Source organism: Lithobates pipiens, unplaced genomic scaffold (genome assembly GCF_037356315.1).
Source record: "Lithobates pipiens isolate NorthernLeopardFrog02 unplaced genomic scaffold, aLitPip1_a1.2 Scaffold_30, whole genome shotgun sequence".
Taxonomy (NCBI): Eukaryota; Metazoa; Chordata; class Amphibia; order Anura; family Ranidae; genus Lithobates; species Lithobates pipiens.
In genome coordinates, this window is record NW_027507791.1 from 149,678,592 (window position 1) to 149,703,792 (window position 25,201).

General features: G+C 40.5%; 1 protein-coding gene across 1 annotated transcript in view; it reads right to left on the reverse strand.

Moving 5' to 3' along the window:
* Window positions 1-226: 226 nt before the first annotated feature.
* The window catches only part of LOC143942237 (uncharacterized), a 127,584-nt gene continuing 102,609 nt past the window's right edge, over window positions 227-25,201 (reverse strand). Inside the window, exons 13-15 of the mRNA XM_077463486.1 lie at window positions 17,677-17,803; window positions 11,791-11,877; window positions 227-2,689 (exon numbers count right to left, since the gene is read on the reverse strand). Coding sequence (XP_077319612.1) covers window positions 855-2,689; window positions 11,791-11,877; window positions 17,677-17,803 — 2,049 coding nt within the window. The 3' untranslated portion in view covers window positions 227-854. The remainder of the gene's footprint in view (window positions 2,690-11,790; window positions 11,878-17,676; window positions 17,804-25,201) is intronic.

Here is a 25,201-nt window from a genome sequence, read left to right on the forward strand (position 1 = left end):
AATAGATCTTGATCAAAATTAAAAGTAATGTACAAAGTTTTCCCCAGAAGCAACACCAACACTTCCAAAAAACAAACAAAAAAAAAAAAACAGGCATCCTAGGAGTAGGAGGGGTTATCTTGTCTAACCAACACCTTTTGCATGCCAGTGTCCAATTCTGTAAGCAGCAATATAACCCAGTTGTCTCTGAATATCATGTGTCCCTTAATGAACAATCCAAAGAAGACAAAGTTAACTTTTTAAAGGATAAACAATTATAGAAAATACATGTATTCTCAAACCTTCTCAAAACATGACAGAGCCTAAGTGCACCCAAAAATTACAAACAGATAAATCAGCCAAGGGACATAAAGTTGTATTACAGCTTCTATGAATGGAACACAGTCTAAGAATGGAGAACAGGCAGATGGATTGATAGACCTGACCTTTAATTCATAGATCTTGTTTCTCTATTAGAAGCAGTAGTATGACTTCTATGAATGGAGAAGCTGAGCGGAAAAAGCAGGCATAGTCATGCCCTCTCTTGTATTAACACCTGCTACACAGTGGTAGTGGTGGGGTGCTTTGGAAAGGTACAAAGAGGAATCCACACATGGAACACATCCTACTGACTGCAAGTTACATCCCTTGTGCTGATTTTTCTCTGTCTTTGACTGCACTTAGGCTCTCATTTTAGTGCAGACTGCACTGAACCTTCTTTGTTACTGAACAGTCCTAATGAAGACTTTGCTGTGGACCCAGGGGGAATGCAATCTGTTTTAGTTTTTTCCTATATATTTTGCTGCTGCATATTACAATTATAAATAAAATATTACGAGATGATTGAAAAGTAGACATTAGAAATTAGTTTAAAACTATTCATAGGCATGAAGTTTTCGTTGGTGTTTTAGAAGCTGAGGTCTCTGGGAAAAAGCCCGCGGGCACTTAGCACATCTGTAGGGCCGCTCACCAGTGTGCTTTCGCTTATGTAAAACAAGATGGGTGCTATGCTTGAAGGCCATCCCACACTCCCCACAAAGGTAAGGACGTTCTCCTGTATGAGTTCTCTGATGAGTGATAAGGTGGGAACTGGTAGAAAAGCCCTTCCCACATTCTATGCAGCCATATGGTTTTATCCCTGTATGAGTTCTTTGGTGTGTGATGAGACTGGAACTTTGGGTAAAGCTTTTCCCACAGTCTCCACACACATAGGGCTTCTCTCCGGTGTGAGTTCTCTGGTGCACAATAAGGTAGGTACTTATGCTAAAGGTCTTGCCACATTCCGAGCATGCAAATGGCTTAAGTCCAGTATGAATTCTCTGATGTTTGAGTAATGATGAAGATTCAGTAAAGCCCTTACCACAGTAGGAACAAACACAAGGTCTCTCCACAAAATGAGATCTCTCATGTCTCTTGAGGTTACAACGTTGAGTGAAACACTTATCACACTTTGAACAAACATAGATGGAAATGCCAGTATGGATCATCTGATGTTTCACTAGCGTTGGTTTTTGACTATAGCTTTTCCCACATTCACTACACCGGTAACGGCCACACTTTGGTTGGATGTCACCATAACTTAACCCCTTTTGCAAGCTCTTGTGAGGTTTAAGTTCTCTCACTTCATCATCGTCATAAAACCCAGTGTACTCCACTGCACCTCTGTCTCTGAAGTTGTATTGCCGTTTGGGGGGCAGATTTACATTTTTATCAGATGATGTTTTTGTATTGTTTTCTAGGTCCCCTGTGATGTGTACTTTTCCACCTGTTAATATTTCAGGTGTTAAAAAAGATGTATGTAGCTCTTCTGTGATGACACTGGGGACATCTACAATTTTTTCACAGCTGGACTTCCTCTGCAAGCTCTTGTGAGGTTTAAGTCCTCTTACCTCATCTTCATAAGACGAAGTGCACTGCTGGATTTTGCCATAGCTTGACTTCTTTCGTAAGCGCTTAGGAGATTTAAGTTCTCTCACTTGATCTTTATCACTGTACTCTAAAGAAAGTCTGTCTCGGAAGTTGTACTGACGCTTCATGGAAAAACTGCCATTTCCACTGGACAATGTTTCTGTACTGTTTTCTGGGTCAGCTGATATTTGTATTTCTTGCCCTGGCAATACATTAGGTTTTAAAGATGTATGTAGTTCTTCTATGTTAGAGCTGGGGGCATGTATAATTTTGCTATAGCTTGGTTTCTTCTGCAAGCTTGTGTGTGGTTTGAGTTTTCTAACTTTCTCTTCATCATCCAAAAACATGTTGTACTCTACTGCAAGTCTATCTCGGAAGTTGTACTGACATTTTGGGGAAAGACTACCATTTTCTTTAGAGGACGTTTTTGTACCATTTTCTAGCTCACCTTTAAAGCATAATTCTTCCAGTATTGAATCCTTAAGGGTTGACAAAGATGTATGTAGCTCCTCCGATTTGAATTTGGGGTCATATACAATTTTGTCGTATCTTGACTTCCTCTGCAAGCATTTAGGAGGTTTAAGTTCTCTCACTTCCTTTACATCATCATAAAACATATTGTACTCCATGGCAACTCGGTTTCTGAAGTTGTACTGACGTCTGGCTAGCAGACTCCCTTTTTCATTAGAAGAAGGTTTTGTACTGTTTCCTAGATCACCTTTTAAATGCATATCTTGCACAGTCAATTTTTCAGGTGTTAGCGGAGATGTATGGAGCTCTTCTGTGTTGAAACTAGCAGCATCTACAAAATGCATACAAAGTGAGTTACCTGGCCAACTTAAAATATGTATTAGTCAATATAAGCAGTAGAAAGAAAAATGGGTAAAGGCTATATCCTAATAAAGGGCAAATACTGTCTTTTATAGTTTTTTTTTTTTGCAGGGTTTCAAATGCAAGTGGACAGGCACATGCATAATACACATATTAAAGAAATCAATTCTAACACCTGCGCCACAGGACGTGTTCTTCTATGATATCTAGATAAGACCAGCTACCAAGACACTGCATAAATAGTGCAACCATACAAATATAAACTAGTTTTTATAGTACACAGACTGCTCTGAAAATCACAAACAATAGATGATGCTGAAAAAAAATCACAATCAACATGTGCTGCTTTTTATAAAAAATTACAAATAGCGATGTAAGTAAATGGATAATATGTTGATTTTAAATTTGAAGCAGCTGATGGTAGTAAAGCTGTGCCTTAAAATTTAAAAGGTAGCCAATCATACATCTTACACATTTTTATTAATTGTTAATATTGTGCCATTTAGTTATCTAGCAACAAATTAGACAAGATTATTGTACTGCCTGTAAAATCTTTGTACCTTTAGAGAAAAACAAACAAACAAACACACACACACACACACACACACACACACGTCCACTGTGGGATTCAGGAAAAAGAGCTGCACGATTCTGACCAAAAACAAGAATCACGTTTTTTTGCTTAGAATAAAGATCACAATTCTTGCAGTGTAACATAATCTTTCACATTATACAAAAAAAAAAAAAAAAAAAAAAAAAAAAATGGGCTAACTTTACTGTTTAGTTTTTTAATTCATTAACCAATTCAGCCCCAGTAAGATTTACCCACTTCCTGATCAGGCCATTTTTTGATATACTGTGTTACTTTAACTGACAATTGCACGGTCGTGCGATGCTGTACCCAAATACAATTTATGTCCTTTTTTTTTCTCAAATAGAGCTTTCTTTCGGTGGTATTTGATCATCTCTGCCGTTTTTTTTTTTTTTTTTTTTGCTATAAACAAAAGAACGCCAATTTTGAAGAAAAAAATAAAAACAACAATATAAACCCTTTTACCTACTGCTATAAAAAAGATACCCAACTAATTATTTTTTTTAAATCTAAATTTCTTCATCAATTTAGGCAAATATGTATTCTGCTACATATTTTAGGTAAAAGAAACTCCAATAAATGTATATTGATTAGTTTGCGCAAAAGTTATAGCGTCTACAAAATAGGGGATAGTTCATTTTTTTTTTTTTTTTTTACTAGTAACGGCAGCGATCACGGGACTGCGACATTGCAGTGGACAGATTGGAAACCTGACATTGACACTTTTCTTTTGGGAACCAGTGACATTATTACAGTGATTACTGCTAAAAATATGCATGGACATTGTACTAATGACACTGGCAGGGAAGGGGTTAACATCAGGGGTGGTCAATGGGTTAACTGCGTTTCCTGGGTGTGTTTACTAACTGTATGAGGAATGGGCTGCTTGGGACAACACACAGATCCATCTTCCTGCATAGCAGAAAGACAGGATCTCTGTGTGATCCTGTCAGAACGGAGATCTGCTTTGTTTACACAGGCAGATCCTCGTTCTGTTTCTGCTGGGAATGATTGTGGACGGACCCGCTGATTGGCTCCCCCGCTGGCCAATGGGTGCGCACACGCCCACAGAATGCCGTCTACGAGTGTTTACCTACGGCGATTCGCACAGCCTAGCGAACCTGCCGGTTATACTGCTGGTCGCCAAATGTTTGAAGTGTATTTTTTCCCCAAAAATTGCTTTTGAAAGACCACTGCACAAATACAGTGTGACATAAAATATTGCAACAACCACCAATTTATTTAGTAGGGCAGTGATGGCGAACCTTGGCACCCAAGATGCTCATGCTCTCGGCAGTGTAGTTTAGCATCATGGGAAATATAGTTCCAAAACATCTGGGGTGCTATGGTTTGTCATCACTGCTCTAGGGTCTCTGCTTAAAAAAAAAAAAAAAGTGTATATAACGTTTGGGGGTTCTAAGTAATTTTAGAGCAAAATTACTTATTTTAATTTGTAAGCAACAAGTGTCAAAAAGGTTTAGTCTTTAAAAGGTAGTAAAAGCTGACCTCATTTACAGACCGAAGTTCATTCCTTTGATCCAAAAGGACTAAGGCCCCTTTCACACATACGGACTGTTCATTTCATCAGTTCAGTCACGTCAAAACGGATGAAGTATTCATCAGTTTTTCATCCATGCTTATTCATTTCCCCCCGCCCCCCAATTCAGACCTTCTTCCATTGTTTTTTTTTTTTTACAAATAAAAAATAAAAAAATCCATACCAGACCCTTCTCCAAGCATGCAGCCCGGCATGTCAGGAAAGGGAGGGTACAAGCGAGCGTGCAGCTGGGAGGTGACCAAGTCATATGTGGGCATCCACATAATTCTACAGGAGCAGCAGCAGGATGATGCTTCCTCTAGGCTGAAGGAAGGAAAATAAAAAATAAAAAGCACTAACCCACGAACAGACGATGTCAACAATCTCACAGCCTTAACCCTTACTATGGTAGGACTGGCGGTGGCAAAAACTTTTAAATGGTGCAAGTAGTGAGGTAGATTCCAGTGCTTCAATCCAGCCGTCCTAACTCTGTTAGAGAGGCGTTTATGAATTAAATATACTGGGGAGTGCGGGCATGCATGGGCCCCTTTGTGTTAACAGAGAAGAAACTTTTGAATTTCTGAAAACACAAAACTAGAAACAAACTCTGCCTGAAAACCAATTTTGGAAGGTGGAGAAGACTGGCGAGTGCTCTAAAAAAAAAAAAATTTAAAAAAAAAAAGCTAGAGTCCTTATATAATCTGGGGTACATGCTTGTGCCCAGCCGTGCCATTCTGCCAACGTACATCGGTGTGAAGAGGTACTTAAGTAGTTAAAGTAAACTTTTACAAGTATTGTGCATTATAATTTAAAATAATATCAATGAAAAAATAAAGTCTCAGTGTTTAGTACTCTAGTATAAAAGATTTATAGCTCCCTTCCACCCTTTATATCTGAATCCTAGTTATAATGCCGATATACCCTACTTTTGGGTGTAATCTAATTATATATATATATATATATATATATATATATATATATATATATATATATATATATATATATATATATATATATATATATATATATATTTTTTTTTTATTATTTTTTTTTTTTAGAAAAATAAATAATATTATTACTTTCACTGTTCCACAAAAAAATAAAATAAAAAAAGGAAAAAGAACCCTTTATAGTAGAGATTATCTGCTCTTTTTGTACTATAAATGGCCAATTTTAGTTTTTTTTTTAACCCCAAATCAACGGATGATACAAATAAAGTATACTACTGTTAAACACCTTAGGCCTGGTTCTCACCTATGCGTTTTTCTTATGCTTTTTGCAGAAACACACTGCAATTCATTCAACATGGTTTCCTATGGAACACTTTCACATCAATGCTTTTTTCAGCTGCTGCGTGTTTGCAAGGGTCAGGGACTTTTTTCAATGCCAAACGGTGCTTTTTTGGTTCAATAAATTTAAACGGAGAAGCTGCGGAAAAGCATGTAATGTGTTTTGTATGTTTCTAATCTGCCCAACAACAAATTGGCCCAAAAAAAAAAAAATATATAATGCAAAAACTCAATTTGCAGCAAATCAAAAAACGCACAGCAAAAGGCAGTGCAGAAACAGATCAAAAGCAAACTGCATAGGTGTGCGCTGTGCCTTATGCTGGCCACACGGATCAATTTTCAGACGAGAATATTCATACGAAAAATCTTTGTACATTCACTGAATTAAAGAATGTTGTTTGAAATTTTCACTTGCTTTTAAAGCGGAGGTTCACCAAACAATTTATTTAATTTTTTTTCTACCATGCAGACGCTGACATACTAGTAATGTAACACTCACTTGTATGGTGAATTATGTCCCCTGATGTCCGGTTTCTAATAAAACTTCCAGGTTGCCATCACAACGGGCGTCATTGTCAGAAGTTCCCGCCCCGCTGTGATGGCAACAGAAACAGACCCGCGTCACACATCACTTCCGGTTTTGAAATCTCCCAAGATCCGCACTGACTCCTGGGAACGCAGGAACTTAGATCCCAGGAGACAGTGCGTCGCCCTCCCAGGATACAGTGTGCAGCGGGGAATAAAGAATAAACACGCCTACTCCCGCGGGACATTGAAAACGGAAGTTACATTATAAAGACCTAATTACAAGGTAAATAAAACAGCAAAAAAAAATAAAAAAAAAATAAGTTTCTTCATTTAGACATCGGTTTAATGCCAGGAAGTTATTAATACAAACGTTATAATATGTATGAAACTCTGCTTTAAAATGAATGTAAATTTCTGAACGAAATCCACATACACGGTCTGAAAATTCCTTTGACCAAGAAGTTTTCTATTAATTATTTAAATTTTTTACCATCACTGTGGTTCAAAACAAATGTCGATTTGAACCCACAAACGATTGGAAAAACAAACAAACGTTCTTAAAATTACTTTTTATTTTAAGGAAGACATTGTTTTTGTATTGCCAGCATATCCTATATTACAGTTCTGTTTAAAAATCTGCAAAACAGTCCAACTTTTTTTTTTCCCCTTTAAATAAAAAAAAAGTGATCCGAGTTATTTACCAGATTTAACCTCTAATAGTATATACAGTATATCTCTTCTGTCTGTAATTCGCAGAGTGGATTTGAGATTTTGCTCCCTAACCATATAGCTGGTTATTTATATTTACCACTGCATAGAGATATTTAAGAATAAATTGCCTTTTATTTTAAACTTTACATATTAACTAAATTATACACTACAGTTTTATTAAGGTTATTATCCGATTAATCGAAAAAAATAAAATCAGCCAAGTAATCGATTATGAAAATAATCATTAATTGCAGCCCTACATAACATGTAAGGTCATTGAGTCCAGGTGGGAGCACAACTGGTGATCACACGACTTGATCGAGCACAGTGGTGAAAGCACAGAAGGCACGGATTAATCACAAAATAGACTGTTTACCCACTTCCCGCCCAGCCTATAGCAGAATGACGGCCGGGGTGGTGGTTCAATTATCCTGACTAAATGTCATGATGTCTTTCAGGATAACAGCTGGCGTTCAGCGCTGCGATCGGTAGTGTGGCGTCAGTTTGACACTCCGCAACACCGATCTCGGTAAAGAGCCTCTGACCGAGGTTCTTTACCACGTGATCAGCCGTGTCCAATCACATTGTAAACAGGAAGAGTTGTTTAATCTGTTTTTCCTCACTCGCATCTGACAGGCACAAGCAGAGGTGAGACGTTCAGTGGCTCTAACAGGGGGTCTGCGCTGATTATCAGCACAGCCCCCACTCCGAGGATGTCCACACTGGACCACCAGGACCAGAGAAGCCCACAATGGATGGCCATCAGGTATGCCACCTTGGACCACCAGGGATGCCAGTGCCCATCAGCAATGCCTGTCTGTGCCATCAGTGATGCACATTAGTGCCATCAGTGCCACCCATCAGTGCCCATTAGTGCAACCTTTCAGTGCCCATCAGTGGTGCAGGAAAAAAAACAAAAAACGTAATTTACAACATTTTATAACTGAAGCAAAAGAAAATTTTATTTTTCCCAAAATTTTTCGGTCTTTTTTTGTTTAGCAAAAAAAAAACTTAAAAAAAAAAAAAAAAAAACGTGGATGTGATTAAATACCACCAAAAGAAAGCTCTGTTTGCAGGAACAAAATTATAAAAATTGTTTGGGTATAGCGTAGCATGACCGCACAATTGTCATTTAAAAAGTGACGGTGCTGAAAATTGGTTTGGGCAGGAAGGGGGGGGGGGGGTGCCTGGTATTGAAGTGGTTAATATTCACATATTTTTTGGAAAGATTGATGGAAGAGACTTTATGATATAATGCCATTTCAGACACCTTTGTTAACGTTTTATTTGTTTATCAATTTTTTTGGATGCATATAATTGATCACTTGTTACAATAAGCGCTGCACATTTTTTTTTTATTATTATTAGTGGTGCAGCAAGCAATCTTACTTAAAAATCACAGAAGAAAAACTAGCATCAACTGAAGATAGCTAGCCAAATATATAGTATATAGTATATAGTATATATATATATATATATATATATATATATATATATATATATATATATATATATATATAGATTTTTTGTTAACAGAGCTAAAAAATAGGCGTCCAATCTCCTCAGACACTAGAGAAAAAAAAACCTGAGGCATGCTGGTTAATAGATGGGTTATACAGGGCCTGGCTTACAACTTTTCTGTTTGCCAATGTCCCAAATTCCTGTAGGCGACAGTATAACCGGTCTTGTGCCACTCAGTGGATGATTGCAAAATAGACAAAGTGCAGAAATGTCCCCATTTTTAGGTTGTCTTAAAAGCTAAAAAAGTTTAACCCCAAAGTATTTGTTATACAAGAAAGATATCAAACTTTTTTTGTGTTTTTTTTCTAACATGAATTATGCCTCTTATCACATCTGTTAACATAATTTTTATTAACCACTTGCGGACCGCTGCATGCCGATATACGTCCTTGAAGAGGGATTCCACCTACAAAAAAAAAAAATATAGAATATTAAAAGCCAGCAGCTATAAATACTACAGCTGCTGACTTTTAATAAATAGACACTCACCTGTCCCAGGGTCCAGCGATGTCGGCAGCCAAGGCCAATCTATCGCTCGGGTCTCGGCTGCTGCCGCCGCCATTCTAGGTGAGAGAATCAGGAAGTGAAGTGTTGCGGCTTCAGTTCCCTACTACGCATGCGCGAGTCGAGCAGCGCTGTCTCTGGGACCGTGTGTCTTAGACAGGTATCTGCACCCCCCTCCCCCCTGAAAGGTGCCAAATGTGACACCAGAGGGGGGGGGAGGGTTCCGATGAGCGGAAGTTCCACTTTAGGGTGGAACCCCGCTTTAATTTGAAGGGAATATCGTTGTTATGGCAGAAGCTAACTGTCACAACCCTGGTATCCTCTTCTTTGGCCGGCGGTCCGCTTTCGGATAAGAGTGGTCTCTGGAATCCCACAAGATCACTTTTACTCGGCGGTGAGAGAGCGCTCCTCCCGTCGCTTACCGTAGCCATCGGCAGCGGTGGAGTCGATTTTCACCCTTGCTGGGCATGGAGACAAGTGAGGGGAAGATGGCCCCCACCCGTCTCCATAACAATGCAGGATGCAAGCGATGTCAAAACGTCACTTACGCCCATTGCGCTTAAAAAGGGACTTTTATTTTTTTTTTAATGCCAATTTTTTTTTATTGCATTTAAGTGTAAATATGAGATCTGAGGTCTTTTTGACCCCAGATCTCATATTTAAGAGATCCTGCCATGCTTTTTTTCTATTACAAGGGATATCTACATTCCTTGTAATAGGAATAAAAGCGGCACAATTTTTTTATTTTTTTATTTTTTTTTTAAAACAGTGTAAAAATAAAAAATAAAAGTAAACTAAATAAGAAAAGTAAAATTTTTTTTTTTTTAAACGTGCCCCGCCAAGCTCGCGTGCAGAAGCGAATGCATACGCGAGTAGCGCCGGCATATGAAAACTGTGTTCAAACCACACATGTGAGGTATCGCCACGATCGGTAGAGTGAGCGCAATAATTCTAGCCCTAGACCTCCCCTGAAACTTAAAACATGCAACCTGTAGAATTTTTTAAACGTCGCCTATGGAGATTAAGGGTAAAAGTTTGTCACCATTCCACAAGCAATTTTGAAGTGTGACATGTTGGGTATCAATTTACTTGGCGTAACATTATCTTTCACAATATATAAAAAAAAAAAATTGGGCTAACTTTACTGTTCCCAAAAATGTGTACTTGTAAGACTGCTGCGCAAATACAGCGTGACAAAGTATTGCAACGACCGCCATTTTATTCTCTAGGGTATTAGAAAAAAAAATGTTTGGGGGTTCCAAGTAATTTTCTAGCAAAAAAAAAAAAAAAAAAAAGTTTTTAACTTGTAAACAACAAATCTCAAAAAGAGGCTCGGTCCTTAAGTGGTTAAATTGATTTAATCAATGCATGACTGAATTGAGGACTGGATTCACAGAAAACCGATTTGACTGGAGTTCTTAAAGAGGAAGTAAACCCTGATGAGTTTACTTCCTCTTTCATTCCCTGCAAAGGCAAAGCATAATGGACTACTATGCATCGCACAGTAGTCCAGTATGTGTCACTTACATGACACAGGAGCCAGCGAAGTTACCGCTGTCCCCTGTAGTCCGGCGCACCCATCTTCTCGGTGGGGTCTCGATGCTCCGCCGCTGTCATTCGGCGAAGCTGCATTGACATCATTCCCGCGCATGCGCACGGGAGCCGACACGCGCAGCATCTTCGTCGACAGTACCGTGCTCAGTGTGCCGGCATGCGCCGTAGACAGCGGTGTCTGTCTTTCGGCAAATATCTCCTAAACCGTGTAGGTTTAGGAGATATTTCTTGGACCTACAGGTAAGCCTTAATCTAGGCTTACCTGTAGGTCAAAGTTGGTTGTAAGGGTTTACAACCACTTTAAAGGCCACTCCCAATTTTGTATGAATGTACAGTGGCAGCTCTAGGAATTTAAGCCAAAATAAGCCAAATATCCTTGGAGGGAATTAAAATGGATCTGTAGACAAAACCAAACACACCATACAATATTTGTTTCTTCCTTTGCAACATTAGAGCGGATACAAGGTGAGATAATTACTCTGAATCTAAATAAAATGCATAGGGTTCTTGCACAGGTCCAAAAAGAGTAAAATACATCCGGTGTTCTGGCGCACGGGAGCCAAATCTGCTGAATTTTGGCCATAGACCAGCATTACAGAATATATTTTGCGTGGCTATACATGTGTAACTGCTGGCAATGATGTTTACACGAGCAAAAAGTGTATTTTTCAAAATACAAAATTTTGCATTCAGAAAAAAAATACACCCATACACATGTAAACGCAAATGCTTGCAACTCCATGCGTTTAGCCGCATGCGGTGCATTTTACTGTGAATGTTCATACGTTCATACGTCCTTATGTGCAACAGCCCTAATGTGTGTCCTGCTTACTTACCCTGTGAATGATTTTCCAATTCTTTAATGAACAGATCTTGACCGCGCTCAATTTTGGATATTAAAGCTGGTTTCTCATTCTGGTATCCTACGTAAAAACAGAAGTTTTTGTAACCAAAACAGTGAAGAATAAAACCTTAAAATGTGGTTACACTGGGATTATTAGTGATACTTATGATAACATTCTTTGGTAATTCTCCAAAAGTAGGACATGTAAAGTAATACCATAATCCCTTTGTCCACAGATTCAGCAATATCTCTTAAAATGGAATTCCTGCCCAACATTAAAGTGATACTAAAGTCTCAGTTTTTTTTTTTTCAGTTTAGGTAAAAATAACAAACATGTCATACTTACCTCCTCTGTACAGTGGATTTGCACAGGGCAACCCCGATCCTCCTTCTCAGGTTCCTCATCGGTGCTCCTGGCCCCTCCCTTCGGTTGAGTGACCGCAGAGCAAGCAGTTTGCTATGGGGGCACCTGAGCCAAGTCACAGCTCCCTGCATCAATTCAGACATGGAGCCACGGCCTGGCCTCGCCCCCTTTCTCTGGCTGACTGATTTTGATTGACAGCAGCAGGAGCCAATGACGCTGGGCAGCAGTCCCAGCCAGCAGAGCATCTTATGCAACATCACTGGATCTAGAGGGGGCTCAGGCAAGTATTGGGGTGGCTGATAAAAAACTTCTGAATTTACATTCACTATATCTAGGATTAAAAATGAAATAAATGCTCTTGCGCTACTATTATTCGTTTGGTGTATATATAACAATCAATGCTTATGTGATAGCTGATGCAAGCACCTAATAGTGTTCCAACAACTATATGATGGGTATTTAAAATAAAGTGATGCTGCACTGCTGTCATGTGACAACTATACAATGAATAAATTCCAATACAAACAATAACATTTTACAATATACACAAAATAATAAACTGCAACTTAATATCTTCACTCCACAATACCGTGTTGACCAATTATAGGGATCCTAATAAACAGCAATATAAATAGTCAGTGCAGTGTTTAATCAGTCTCTAGAATTTTTCTTTGTGAAACAGCTTCCCAACACCTTTGATCGGTTATCACTTTTGTGCCAAATGTGGACACCCTTGTGTCACTTCTGTACTGGCACAACTCTCACCTCTAATCCCCTTGTAAAATCGCTTGTAGATTATCCTCCAGATATTCTGCTCCTCGGTTTCCCTCTGACCACTAGGGACCCTCCCAGTATTCTGGTGTACATGGGGGTAGTCAGACGGCCTCTAAGGTTTTCCTATATTCATGCTGCCATACTTGCCAATTCACAATGCTTCACTTTTTCAAGATCGGCATGTAAAGCTCTCATCTTTATCAGTCAGATACAGCTAGTAGCAATAGCAGATTTCACTTTTCTGCTTATCTCTCCTCATCCAGACGTTATCCAATCCTTAGATATGATGGTGGTATTGGTTTTCCTTTTTTTATGCTTTCTTCTCTTTTTTCCATCTGATGATCCAGCCAGCAAGTCTGTTTTTCAAAAGAACAAGGTCTCCTCTGGTCGGGTCCAGAAAAGGACGCAAACAAATGTGACAGTTACATTCCTGGAATGCTGGGATTGCTAACTGTTTTTCTGAAACTGTTAAAATCGATGGGCTTAGTTCCACTTTGATTTGCTGCTGTTCAGGGGCTCTGGGCTTCAGCAAAATGGCAGCTTCCAGCAAGAAGGAACAGGAGCAACGCTGGAGGAAATTTACAGCACACACTCATTTTGGTAGCAGAATTATTAACCACTTCCCACCCGTAGGACATCATATGACATCCTTAGTTTGAAGTGGTGATATCTGGATGATGCCTGCAGTTACAGGCATCATTCAGATATCTTTGCTTTCAGCCAACGAGTCCCTCACTAGTAAAAGCCATCCTAGCAGCTATTTAGCCACTGGATGGTTTTTACAGGCAGCGGGAGGGGACATTCGTCCCCTTCCCTTCCTCCAGAGATCTGAGATCTGATCCAGCGGCGGCGCTGGATTACCATAAAGCTGACCATGGACTAGACTGTCCCAAGTCAGCCCTATGACCCTTGGAGGCCGGAAGTGAAGTCATGATGTCACTTTCGACTCTGGGAGATGTAAACAATGGCAGTTTTTTTTCCCCCCTGGAAAGCAACCCCATCCCCTCGTGCTCGTACACAGAAGTGCGTGCATATGTAGGTTGCGCCGCATATTTTAACGGAATTCACACCACACATGTGAGGTATTGCCACGAACGTTAGAGCAAGAGCAATAATTCTAGCACTAAACATCCTCTAACTCTAAACTGGTAACCTGTTAAAAAAAAAAAAAAAAAAAATGTAAGTACCGAAGTTTGGCGGCATTCCACGAGTGTGTGCAATTTCAAAGCATGACATGTTAGGTATCTATTTACTCGGTGTCACATTGTCTTATATTTACCAAAAAAATGGGGTTGTATATTGTGTTCTTTTGCATTAGGATTCATTAAAGTGTGTTTTAATAATACACGCAAGAAAATTACGCTTTAAAAATAGCTGCGCATATACCATGTGACTTAAATTGCAATGACCGCCATTTTGTTCCCTAGGGTCTCTGCTAAAAAAAAAAAAAAAAAATACATATACATAATGTTTGGGGGTTCTAAGGAATTTTTTCTAGCAAAAAATAGTAATTTTAACTTGTAAGCAACAAATCTCAAATAGGCCTGGTCTTGAAGTGGTTAGCAAGGAACATACATTACACATTAACCACTTTCATCCCAGGCCAATCTTGGCATTTCCCTCCTACATGTAAAATCATATTTCTTTTGCTAGACAATTGCCCAAACATTTAAAAAAAAAAAATTATACAATATATATATATATATATATATATATATATATATATATATAACATTTTTGTACAGAACAAAATGGTTGTTGCAATATTTTATGTCACGCTGTATTTGTGCAGCGGTCTTTCAAACACAATTTTTTGGAAAAAAAAACAAAAAAAAAACACTTCAATGAATATATATACATACATACATACATACACAAAAAACCCCATATATAAAACGTTAAGGTTAGCTTAAATTTTGTATAATGTGAAAGATGATGTTATGCCGAGTAAATAGATACCAAACACGTAATGCTCTAAAATTGCGCACACTATTGGAATGGTGACAGACTAAGGTATTTAAAAATCTCCATAAGGGACAATTTAAATTTTACCGGTTACCTGTTTAGAGCTACAGTAGAGGTCTAGCGCTAGAATTATTGTTCTCACTCTAACGATCGTGGTAATATCTCAAGTGTGGTTTGAACGCTGTTTACATTTGCGGACGTGACTTACGCATACGTTTGTGCACGAGCACGAAGGAATGGGGCATTTTAAACTTTTTTTTTTTTTCTCGTACACCGTTTCTTTGAAAAAAAAATTCTGATCAATTTTATTGCGGTCACAAGGAATGTAAAAATCCCTTGTGACAGTAATAGGCATGTGAGAGGTACTCTTTATGGAAGGATCTGGGGTCTAAAAGACCCCAAACCCCTCCACTTGAAAGTATTCAAAACACCAAGATCGGCGTTTTTAAATACTGTGACTTTTTTAAACCACTTAAAGACCACGCCTCTGAGATTTGGTGTTTACAAAGTTAAAGAGGAGTGCCACCTTAAAAAAATAAAAATAAAAAAAATTAAAAGTCAGCAGTTACAAAAACTGCAGCTGCTGACTTTTAATAAAGTAAATTGATACCCAACATGTCACGATCCAAAATTGCACCCGCTCGTGGAATGGCGACAAACTTTTACCCTTAAAAAGCTCCACAGGAAACAATAAAATAATTCTACAGGTTGCATGTTTTGAGTTACAGAGGAGGTCTAGGCCTAGAATTATTGCTTTCTCCAACGATCGCGGCGATACCTCACATGTGTGGTTTGAACACCATTTTCATATGCAGGCGCTGCTCACGTATGTGTTCACTTCTGCATGTGAGCTTGATGGGATGGGGTGCTTTTATCTTTAAACTGTTCTTTTAAAAATAAATAAATAAATTGTGTCACTTATTCCCATTACAATCCTATCACATCCCTTGTAATAGGAAAAAAAAGCATGACAGGACCTCTTAAATATGAGATCTGGGGCCAAAAAGACCTCAGATCTCATATTTACACTAAAAAGCAATAAAAAAAAAGAAATTATATGTCATAAAATTTTTGACATTGCTTCCGCTCTGCAATGGTATGGAGATGGGTGGGGGCCATCTTCCACTCAATCGTCTACATACCAAGCCAGGGAGAGGACCAGATTGCCTCCCCTGATACCGACAACTCCAGGAAGCAGCAGGAGGGGGGCACTCCCTCTCCTGATAAAAGTGATCTTGCGGCAAATCCGCCACAGAGACCATTTTTATCTCAAACTGGGCCGCTCACTGAAGAAGAGGATACTGGGGTTATGGTAGCTAGCTGCTGCCATAACAACGATATCCCTCTTCAAAGTGCCGACGTATATCGGCGTGAGCCAGATTGGGAATGGGTAAAACTGGCGCCATTGGCTGCCGTGTAAATCAGAAGTGATGTTGCTTGCCTGGTTACTACATCGGAGACCCGATCAATGCCGACGTGCTGGCTGGTGGCTAAGGTCTCCCAGTGGAATAGAGGTGTCCCCTCCTACTGCTTTTAATAAGAGTTAGCGGCATCAGTTATCATTATAAAGAAAGCCAACCACCAGCTCTAAAAAAAAAAAAAAAAAAAAAAAAAAAAAAAAAAAAAAAAATGGTACCGGCGTGATGCCTGCTACTGCAGGCATCACTTCGGTACAACCACTTGAGCAAAATGATGGCCAGGTACGCAATTTTGCGGCAAGTGGCTAAAGAACATTATTTTTTATCAAGTTGTTATGGGGAAAGTTCTGCTTTAAGGTAAAAAATATTTTAGTGTGTATACCACCTCTCTCACCTCCCCTCATACTTACCTGAGCCTGATCTCAATCAATCACTATGCTCATCTGCTCTGCCAGAACAAAGCACTGTATACTATAAAAGTAGCAGCTATGCAACATTTATAAAAGCACACACAGCCACTGCAGCCGTTTAATGAGAGAAGATCAGCTTTAACCCTGCTAACAGAAAAACACTAAAATACAAAATAACAGGAAACTCATTTGTGGATCTGCCATGCTTGTAACCTAAGCTGTTACCCTTTTTTTGGAGGGGGGAGGAAAAGTAAAGCCTGGTAGTAAAGCCCCCCCCGGACACTCTGATTAGCACTCTCTGCCACTGGCTAAGAGTACTGATTGTGAGTCGGTCGGCTGCTGGTTTTACAGCATGCACGTCCGATATACACACGGGCAAAACATCAGCCGGTATTTTTACTACTGGTAAATGTTTTCCGACATTCTGCCTGTGTGTACAGGGCTTAACGCACTCAAAAATGGAACTTCCGCTTTTCGGATTCCTCCCCCTTCCGGTGTCACAGTTGGCACCTTTCAGTGGGGAAAGGGCAGCAGATACCTGTCTAATACAGGTATTTGCTCCCACTTCCGGCGCAGAATCCACAATGATCTACGCCATGTCCAGCCCCTCCTCCGTCCCACAGGTCCCAGAAGACAGCAGGGACCAATCAGAACACCCAACGCAACTCACACATGCACAGTAGGGAACCAGGCTATGAAGCTGCAAAGGCTTCAATTCCTGATTCCATTACTGAAGATGCCTGGACCTAGAGGGACGGGTCGGCTTCGGGTGAGGACATTGTGGGCGCCCTGGACAGGTAAGTGTCCTTATTTTAAAAGTCAGCAGCTGCAGTATTTGTAGCTGCTGACTTTTAAATATTTTTGTTTTTTTGTTTTTTTTTCGCCAGAACTCCGCTTTAAGTCTCTATTTTGTTTGTTGCTATTACAGATGAAATCATTCAACCTACCCAGAGAGTGGATGGTTTCGTAATTTTCTATCATTACTTGTCGATAGAGGTCAATTTGGTCGGCTTCTAGATATCGCCATTCTTCCTCTGAGAAATACACAGCAACATCTTCAAAATCTGTAGGGGCCTAAAATCACCAAGAATTATTATATAACATGGGATATTTCTGAAAAGAAGCTTCACCACATCATGGCGGTCATAAAGCAAGCAAAATGCACCCCTCCTTCCTGTCCACAGCTAGTAGAAGATCAATGCCCTCTTTGAGGCAGACATCAATGTTTGTTGTCAAATGACTGCTACTATGCTTGCACGCACGCACACACGCACACACACACACACACACACATTTCCAGAATTGTGCGCAAATTCATATGCACGCTAGCCCTTTTATGATAGCACATTTACCAATTATGGCTATTACCGTGAAGAAGATTTAGGGAAGGCAAGCAAAATTTTTCCTAACTGGGTATCTCTGTCATCTGACAGCGAGTAATGAACAAAATCAGTATTACCCAATAGCTCATTTAAAAATCTGTCCGTTTCCCATTGCCTCTTGCTGCCAAGGTAATGTAAGGCCTCATCTACACTGCGGCTGGTAAACGGACATTTAGGAGCAGTTGGGCATTTTTTTCAGATGCCCCTGAACTCTCCTCTTATCTTAGGCCCCATGTACACGGGACGCTGCTAAAAACACGTCCAGAGGCAGTTAGACGCTTTTTTCAACTGCCCCTAAACTCATTCAATATTATCCTATGTGACCATGTGCACAGTCTCGTTTATTGCTGTTTTTAGGCAGTTGCGTTTAACAGCATTTCTTTGAAAGCAAAAAAAATACGTTCAGACACCAAAGAGTTCCACGTTTCATTGGCTAAATGCCGGTACCGCTTTTAGCCGTGTTTTCATTTATAAGCGTTTTTAAAAAGGTGCCCTATTTTTTTTTACATTAAAAATCTCATGAAATTATGGCAAATGATGAAAAACCATAAAAAAAAAAAAAAAAAAAAAAAAGAGAATAGAGTACTGGATAAGGGATTTTAAAGATACATATTTCAAATAAATATACACTACAAAGTACCGTTATTATAAAAAAAAAAAAAAAAAAAAAAAACAAACACACACACACACCTCTTTATTTATACACAACATTCCAATAAAAAGATGGATACAGCCATATATTCAGAGTCATAGGTATATACACAAAATCCCTATTAACGACACTGTTAAAGCGGAGGGCCGTTTAAAAAAAAAATAAGTCAGCAGCTGCAAACACTGCAGCTGCTGACTTAATAATCACACTTACCTGTCCAGGTCGCCCGCGATATCGGCCGCCCGAGGCTGACCCGTCCCTCGGCTCCCGGCGCCGCCATTCCTTGTAAGGGAAACAGGCAGTGGAGCCTTACAGCTTCACTGCCCGTTTCCTACTGCGCATGCGCGAGTCACGCAGCGCTTTGTGAATGGGACGTGCTGTGTTCTGGAACACACAGTTCCCAGAACACAGCACGACCCATTACCCATAAGACAACGCGACGAGGAGAGAAGACCAGAAGATCTCCGCGGAGGAGGAAGAGGAAGATTAGGATTATGTGCCTAGCAACAGGCATTTCTGGTAAGTAAAAAAAAAATAAAAAAATAAAAATAAAAAAAAATTTTTTTTTTTAGATTTTTTTTGTCATTTTTAATATTTTTTTTTTTCAGGGTGGCCCTCCACTTTAATGCTGCAAATGCACACTTAATACTGCATCCATAAACTTCTACATGTTTCGCCAAACGGCTTCATCAGGAAAAATAGACAAAGTTATTCAAAAGTAATTCTGATATCATTTCCGATATAGATTCTCAACCTTAGGTGTATAGAAAAAAAATAAGAAAATACAAATCAATAAAAACACAAATAAACATAGACAGCATTAGATCAATCCAAGATGGCCACATGAAACCCCATCGGGAACATCCATGTCAGATGTAGTCTCCCATCCCCATCCAAAATCCCTCCCCTGCCCCCCTTCCCTCCCCCAGCCTCACAAAAAAAAAAAAAAAAAAAAATTCCCCTATATATTGCAACGCTCCATACCTCAGCATAGGTCCTGGGGTGAGCACATACAGGGAGTCAAACAAAAATGTAGTCCGACAAAGGTATTTTGCACTCCGTGGTCAAGCGCAGCCGTGTTGGGTCACCAATAGGGAGGGATGACTTGGTGTCCATTTTATCACAGCGAATATTGAATAATAATACCTAAAGTACAACATATATAGTTATAGTCCTTAATGATCTAGTTTTACCATTTGGAGTCTAACAAATTATTTTTATATATGTAAATGAGAAAACAGGACTAAATATAAACAGACCACAGACTCATCCCTTTGTTTAAAGTTTACGCTGAGTATATCTAGTATCTCTATTGGGAGCTCAAGCACATGGAGTTCAAGGCTAAAAAATCTGATGGATTTAAGATAGAAATTGTGTTATAGGCCCACGTATCGACTTATGGGTGTTTCCATTCTGCGTTTAGAGATAAGGGATACGTGGTCTCTTATCCTGCAAAACAGAGAACGCTTAGTTTTCCCCACGTAGAATGCTCCACAAACACATTTCATCAAATATACAGAGCCGATTGTTTGACAATTTGTTCTGTATTTCGGTGTCCAAGTGTTCTGATTGGGAAGTAGAATATCGCTCCCTTCCATGATATAGGGACAAAACTTGCACCTTATATGGGGAGACTAAGCGTCCTCTGTTTTGCAGGATAAGAGACCACATATCCTTTATCTCTAAACGCAGGATGGAAACACCCATAAGTCGATACGTGGGGCTATACCACAATTACAATCTTAAATCCATCGGATTTTTTAGCCTTGAACATATACCTCAACATGAACGAGGGGGGGGGGGGGGGATATCGAAAACCAGACTTTTACAGCTAGAGACTCGATGGATATATTTGTTGGAAGCGACCCGATACCCAGGGCTTAATAAGGGGATAAGTTATAAACCTTTCTTATGAACTGGGGTGGATTGTCCATGGTGAGGTGACGATAGTCACTTGTACCCTTGATGTCTGGTTCTGGGCGTCTCTTGTTGTGCTTTGATCCTAGGCAACCGGTGCTGCCATAAGAAATGTTGGTCATGTTCGCCCCTCACTTCCTGTTATGGGCCCACACAACCAACACGCATGTACCATCTAGTGGCCTCCTGAACGGAGAGGAGCATGTGGATTCATTCACATGATGAAAACTGATGTATAATAATTTCCTTTTTTTTTTTTTTCTTCTTTTTGTATAATATTTGCCGAATAATTTTGTATATTGTTTTTCTTTTTTTTGTCAAATAACTTTTTATTAGTATAAAATGAAACATTACACGTCATACACTTCAATGCAGCAGTGGCGGAGCGAAAGAAAGAGAAAAGAAAAATTACAGGGGAGAACATACCATAAGAGCATATTGGCCTACAGAATATAGCCACCTGGAGCAGGTACAAACCAGGCCAGGTAGAGCTATTCACAGACAGCATGTTCTGCAACACATGTAAGTCAGGGATAAAGTCCAACCAATAATAAACCAGTCCTCAAAACTCAACAGCCAGTAAAGAGTGGCAATCCGAGGATACAGGTGTCGACTAATAGTGTAAGATACTTGTAGTACACATTAACCCAATCAAACACCCCCCCTCGGGGGGGTTTGGAAGGAAGATAGAAATAAGAGAAAGGAAGAAGGGAGAAAGAAAAAAAGAGAAGAAAAGGGATACCAAAAGGGTAGAAAGAAAGGTAGGGAGGAAAAGGAGGGAATAGGGGTGGGTAGTCATCCGAAATCTTCCGCTTGCCTGTCAGGGTCGATCGCCCTTCAGATTCCAGGGATTCCAGACTACGTCATGCGCTTCCAGCCGGTCTTGTATCCTGGCGGTCATCCTCTCCATAAGCTCCACGTCTCTAATGCGAGCGTATAATGCGTCCGGGGTAGGGGGGTGCGTTTTTTTCCAATGAAGTGCAACAAGACACCTCGCTGCGGTCAAGATATGGCGGGATATTTTCTGTAGGGATTTGGACAGTTTGGGGAAAGGGACTCCCAGTAAAAAGTGCTTTGGGTTCAAGTCCAGGGGTTGGTCCAGGACACTGGCCAAGAGAGTACGGACTTCCGTCCAGAAAGGGACTATACGAGGGCATTGCCAGTATATATGCAAGAGGGTGCCCTTATGCTCCACACAGCGCCAGCACCGGTCTGTTGTAGAAGGTTAAATAGCGTGCAGGACATCCGGGGTCATGTACCAGAAGAACAAAATTTTGTATGCATTCTCCCGGTAGAGTGTACACATGGAGCTCTTGGATGCCCGTGACCAAATCACCCGCCATTGCTCCTCCGTGAACACTTCACCCAGAGCCTCCTCCCATTTAAGCATATATGCATGTTTGCCGTTAAGACCCATAGGAAAGGCGTTAATTATTTTATAAATATCCGAGATCATCCCCCTCTGTGCCGTACCTGCTGAAACAACTATTTCAAACAAGGTAGGCGGGGAGAAACGGAGGTCTGATGAGATGGTCTGGGCAAAGTGACGGATTTGTAAGTAACTATAGAAGCTCTGCGGGGGGAGGTCAAACCGGGATTGGAGTTCAGTGTAAGTCAGTAGTCTCCTAGATCTGGGGTCCACCAGAGATCTCCGATGGAAAAGGTTCCGGGAGGACCAAGGGTGTTGCATCTGGCGAGATAGGCTATCTGGCACTCGAGGGTTGGATATAAAAGAGGTCAGGAGCGATTTAGCCGAGGTCAGGGCAAACACCTTGTTAGACCTACGCCATAGGTTCTGCAGGTGGGACATGGGGCCCAACAATTGGGACTGGGGAACCAATGCCGCCGCACTCCAGAGCATACTATTAGGGTGTATAGGGGCCAACCACCGGGATTCAATTTCCGACCAGCGGTTGTGAGACCTCTGGGTAGTCCAAGAAGCGACCGCGCGGAGTTGGGCAGCCTGATAGTACCTGACTAGATCCGGGAACGCTAACCCCCCATCCGATCGGGAGGCGGTCATGACCGAGCGAGGTATTCTGTGCCTTTTATAGTTCCATGCGAATCGAAGTAGGTCCCTTTGCAATTTTTTCAGGTGGGAGGAGGGGACTGGAATGGGGAGGGTCTGAAAAAGATAGAGGAGTTTCGGGAGGATAGCCATCTTCACAGAGGCTATTCTACCAAGAAGAGAAATTTGGTGTTTCCGCCACTGTAACAGCAGACGCCTAATATCTCCATAAAGGGATGGATAGTTTGCCTGATAGAGGGAGGTATAGGTTGGGGTGATGTTTACCCCCAGGTATCGAAGGGAAGTGGACCCCCAGTGGTAGGGAAAGTTGGATCGTAGATGTTCCACCTCCAGCGGTGGAATGTTAATCGGAAGGGCTTCGGACTTCGACGCGTTAAGTTTGTAGCCCGATAGCGCACTGTAACGATCTAATTCCATATGCAAGTTGGGCAGGGATATCCTGGGTTGGGTAAGAGTAAGAATTACATCGTCCGCAAATAGCGAAATCTTAAATTCCTGGCCTCGCACCGGAACCCCTCTTATAGCCTGGTTCCGCCTAATAGACGCCGCCAGGGGTTCAATACAGAGGGCGAATAGTAGGGGTGACAGCGGGCATCCCTGACGCGTACCGTTGGAGATGGAAAAGGGCGAAGAGGTGGCAAAGGGGGTCTTCACTTGAGAAGACGGGTTGGAGTGTATATTGTTTTTCAGATGCTTGTATATAGCAATCAAGAGATGCATTTGTGACATCTGAGACGGCCACGGGAACGAGCATTGGGCCCCTTCTTGGAGTAATCTCCCATTATGTTTTTACAAATAGGGTTTTTTTGGTTTTGTTTTTTTGCACTGCGTGGGGGGGTTTAAGGCCGCATAGGGTTCCATGTATGGACACCCAAGGGTGCACGGTAGGTTGGACTTACGAGTCTTTCCCACCATGTGCCCACCTTGAGGCCCCCTCTGGTCACGGCTTCCAGGTTTGCCTGTCGCCATATCACCCTGTATATTTACACCATGGCACTTGATTGTCAGCAGGGTATGTTATTGCGGCTGTGCTGACCCGAAGTGCTTACTTCCGGTTTCCGGGTTTCAGTCCGTGCCCTGTGGGCCTCCCTGGAGTGTCCGCGTGGCGCCATTGGCGGCGTGACTTCACACCGCCCTTTTGTTGCCAACGGGGAGGGATATAAAAGCTGCACAGTTTTTGTGTGCAGCTTGAGGAGCTCAGGTTCAACATGGGAGGACAGCACATGGTAAGGAACACATTTTTATGATTAAAACTGGCGACATATTGTCCAGCGTGGTCTGGGCATTTCATTAGAAACAAGCAATAATAACAAAATGGTTTCTTTTTTTTTTTTTTTCTCTTTCTCAGAGAAACTATTGAGAACATATCTCAGTTTATATTAAGGCGATACGTTGCTTTGGCTTCCTTCCCTCTTATGTGATAACGCACACCAACTGATTATCAGGTGTGAGTTTCAAGACGCTATACTTTATTAAGAGGTGAGATATGCTCCCTATGAATTTAATTTCTCTGTTTCCAGATAAGATTATGAAAATTTACATAGGAGGTATATTCGTGTATATCCTTTTTTACATTTGTTATTTATTTTTTAATTTTTAGGTGTACTGTGTGTCTTGTGTTTGACCTCCATGTGCTTGAGCTCCCAATAGAGATACTAGATATACTCAGCGTATACTTAAAACTAAGGGGTGAGTCTTGGGTCTGTTTATATTTAGTCCTGAACATGGACCTGTTCTCTCGTTTACATATATAAAAATAATTTGTTAGACTTCAAATGGTAAACTAGATCATTAAGGACTATAACTATATATGTTGTACTTTAGGTATTATTATTCAATATTCGCTGTGATAAAAATGGACACAAAGTCATCCCTCCCTACGGGTGACCCAACACAGCTGCGTTTGACCACGGAGTGCAAAATACCTTTGTCGGACTACATTTTTGTTTGACTCCCTGTATGTGCTCACCCCGGGACCTATGCTGTGGTATGGAGTGTTGCAATATATAGGGGATTTTTTTTTTTTTTGTGAGGCTGGGGGAGGGAAAGGGGGGCAGGGGAGGGATTTTGGATAGGGATGGGAGACTACATCCGATATGGATGTTCCCGATGGGGTTTCATGTGGCCATCTTGGATTGATCTAATGCAGTCTATGTTTGTGTGTTTTATTGATTTGTATTTCTCTTTTTTTCTATACACCTAAGGTTGAGAATCTATATCAGAATCTATATCAGAATTACTTTTGAATAACTTCGTCCATTTTTGGCGAAACATGTAGAAGTTTATGGACGCAGTATTTTAAGTGTGGATTTGCAGAATTAACGGTGTCGTTAATAGGGATTTTGTGTATATACCTATGACTCTGAATATATGTCTGTATTCATCTTTTTATTGGAATGTTGTGTATAAAGAGTTTTTTTTGTATTTTTATAATAATACGTTGTAGTGTATATTTGAAATGTGTACCTTTAAAATCCCTTATCCAGTACTCT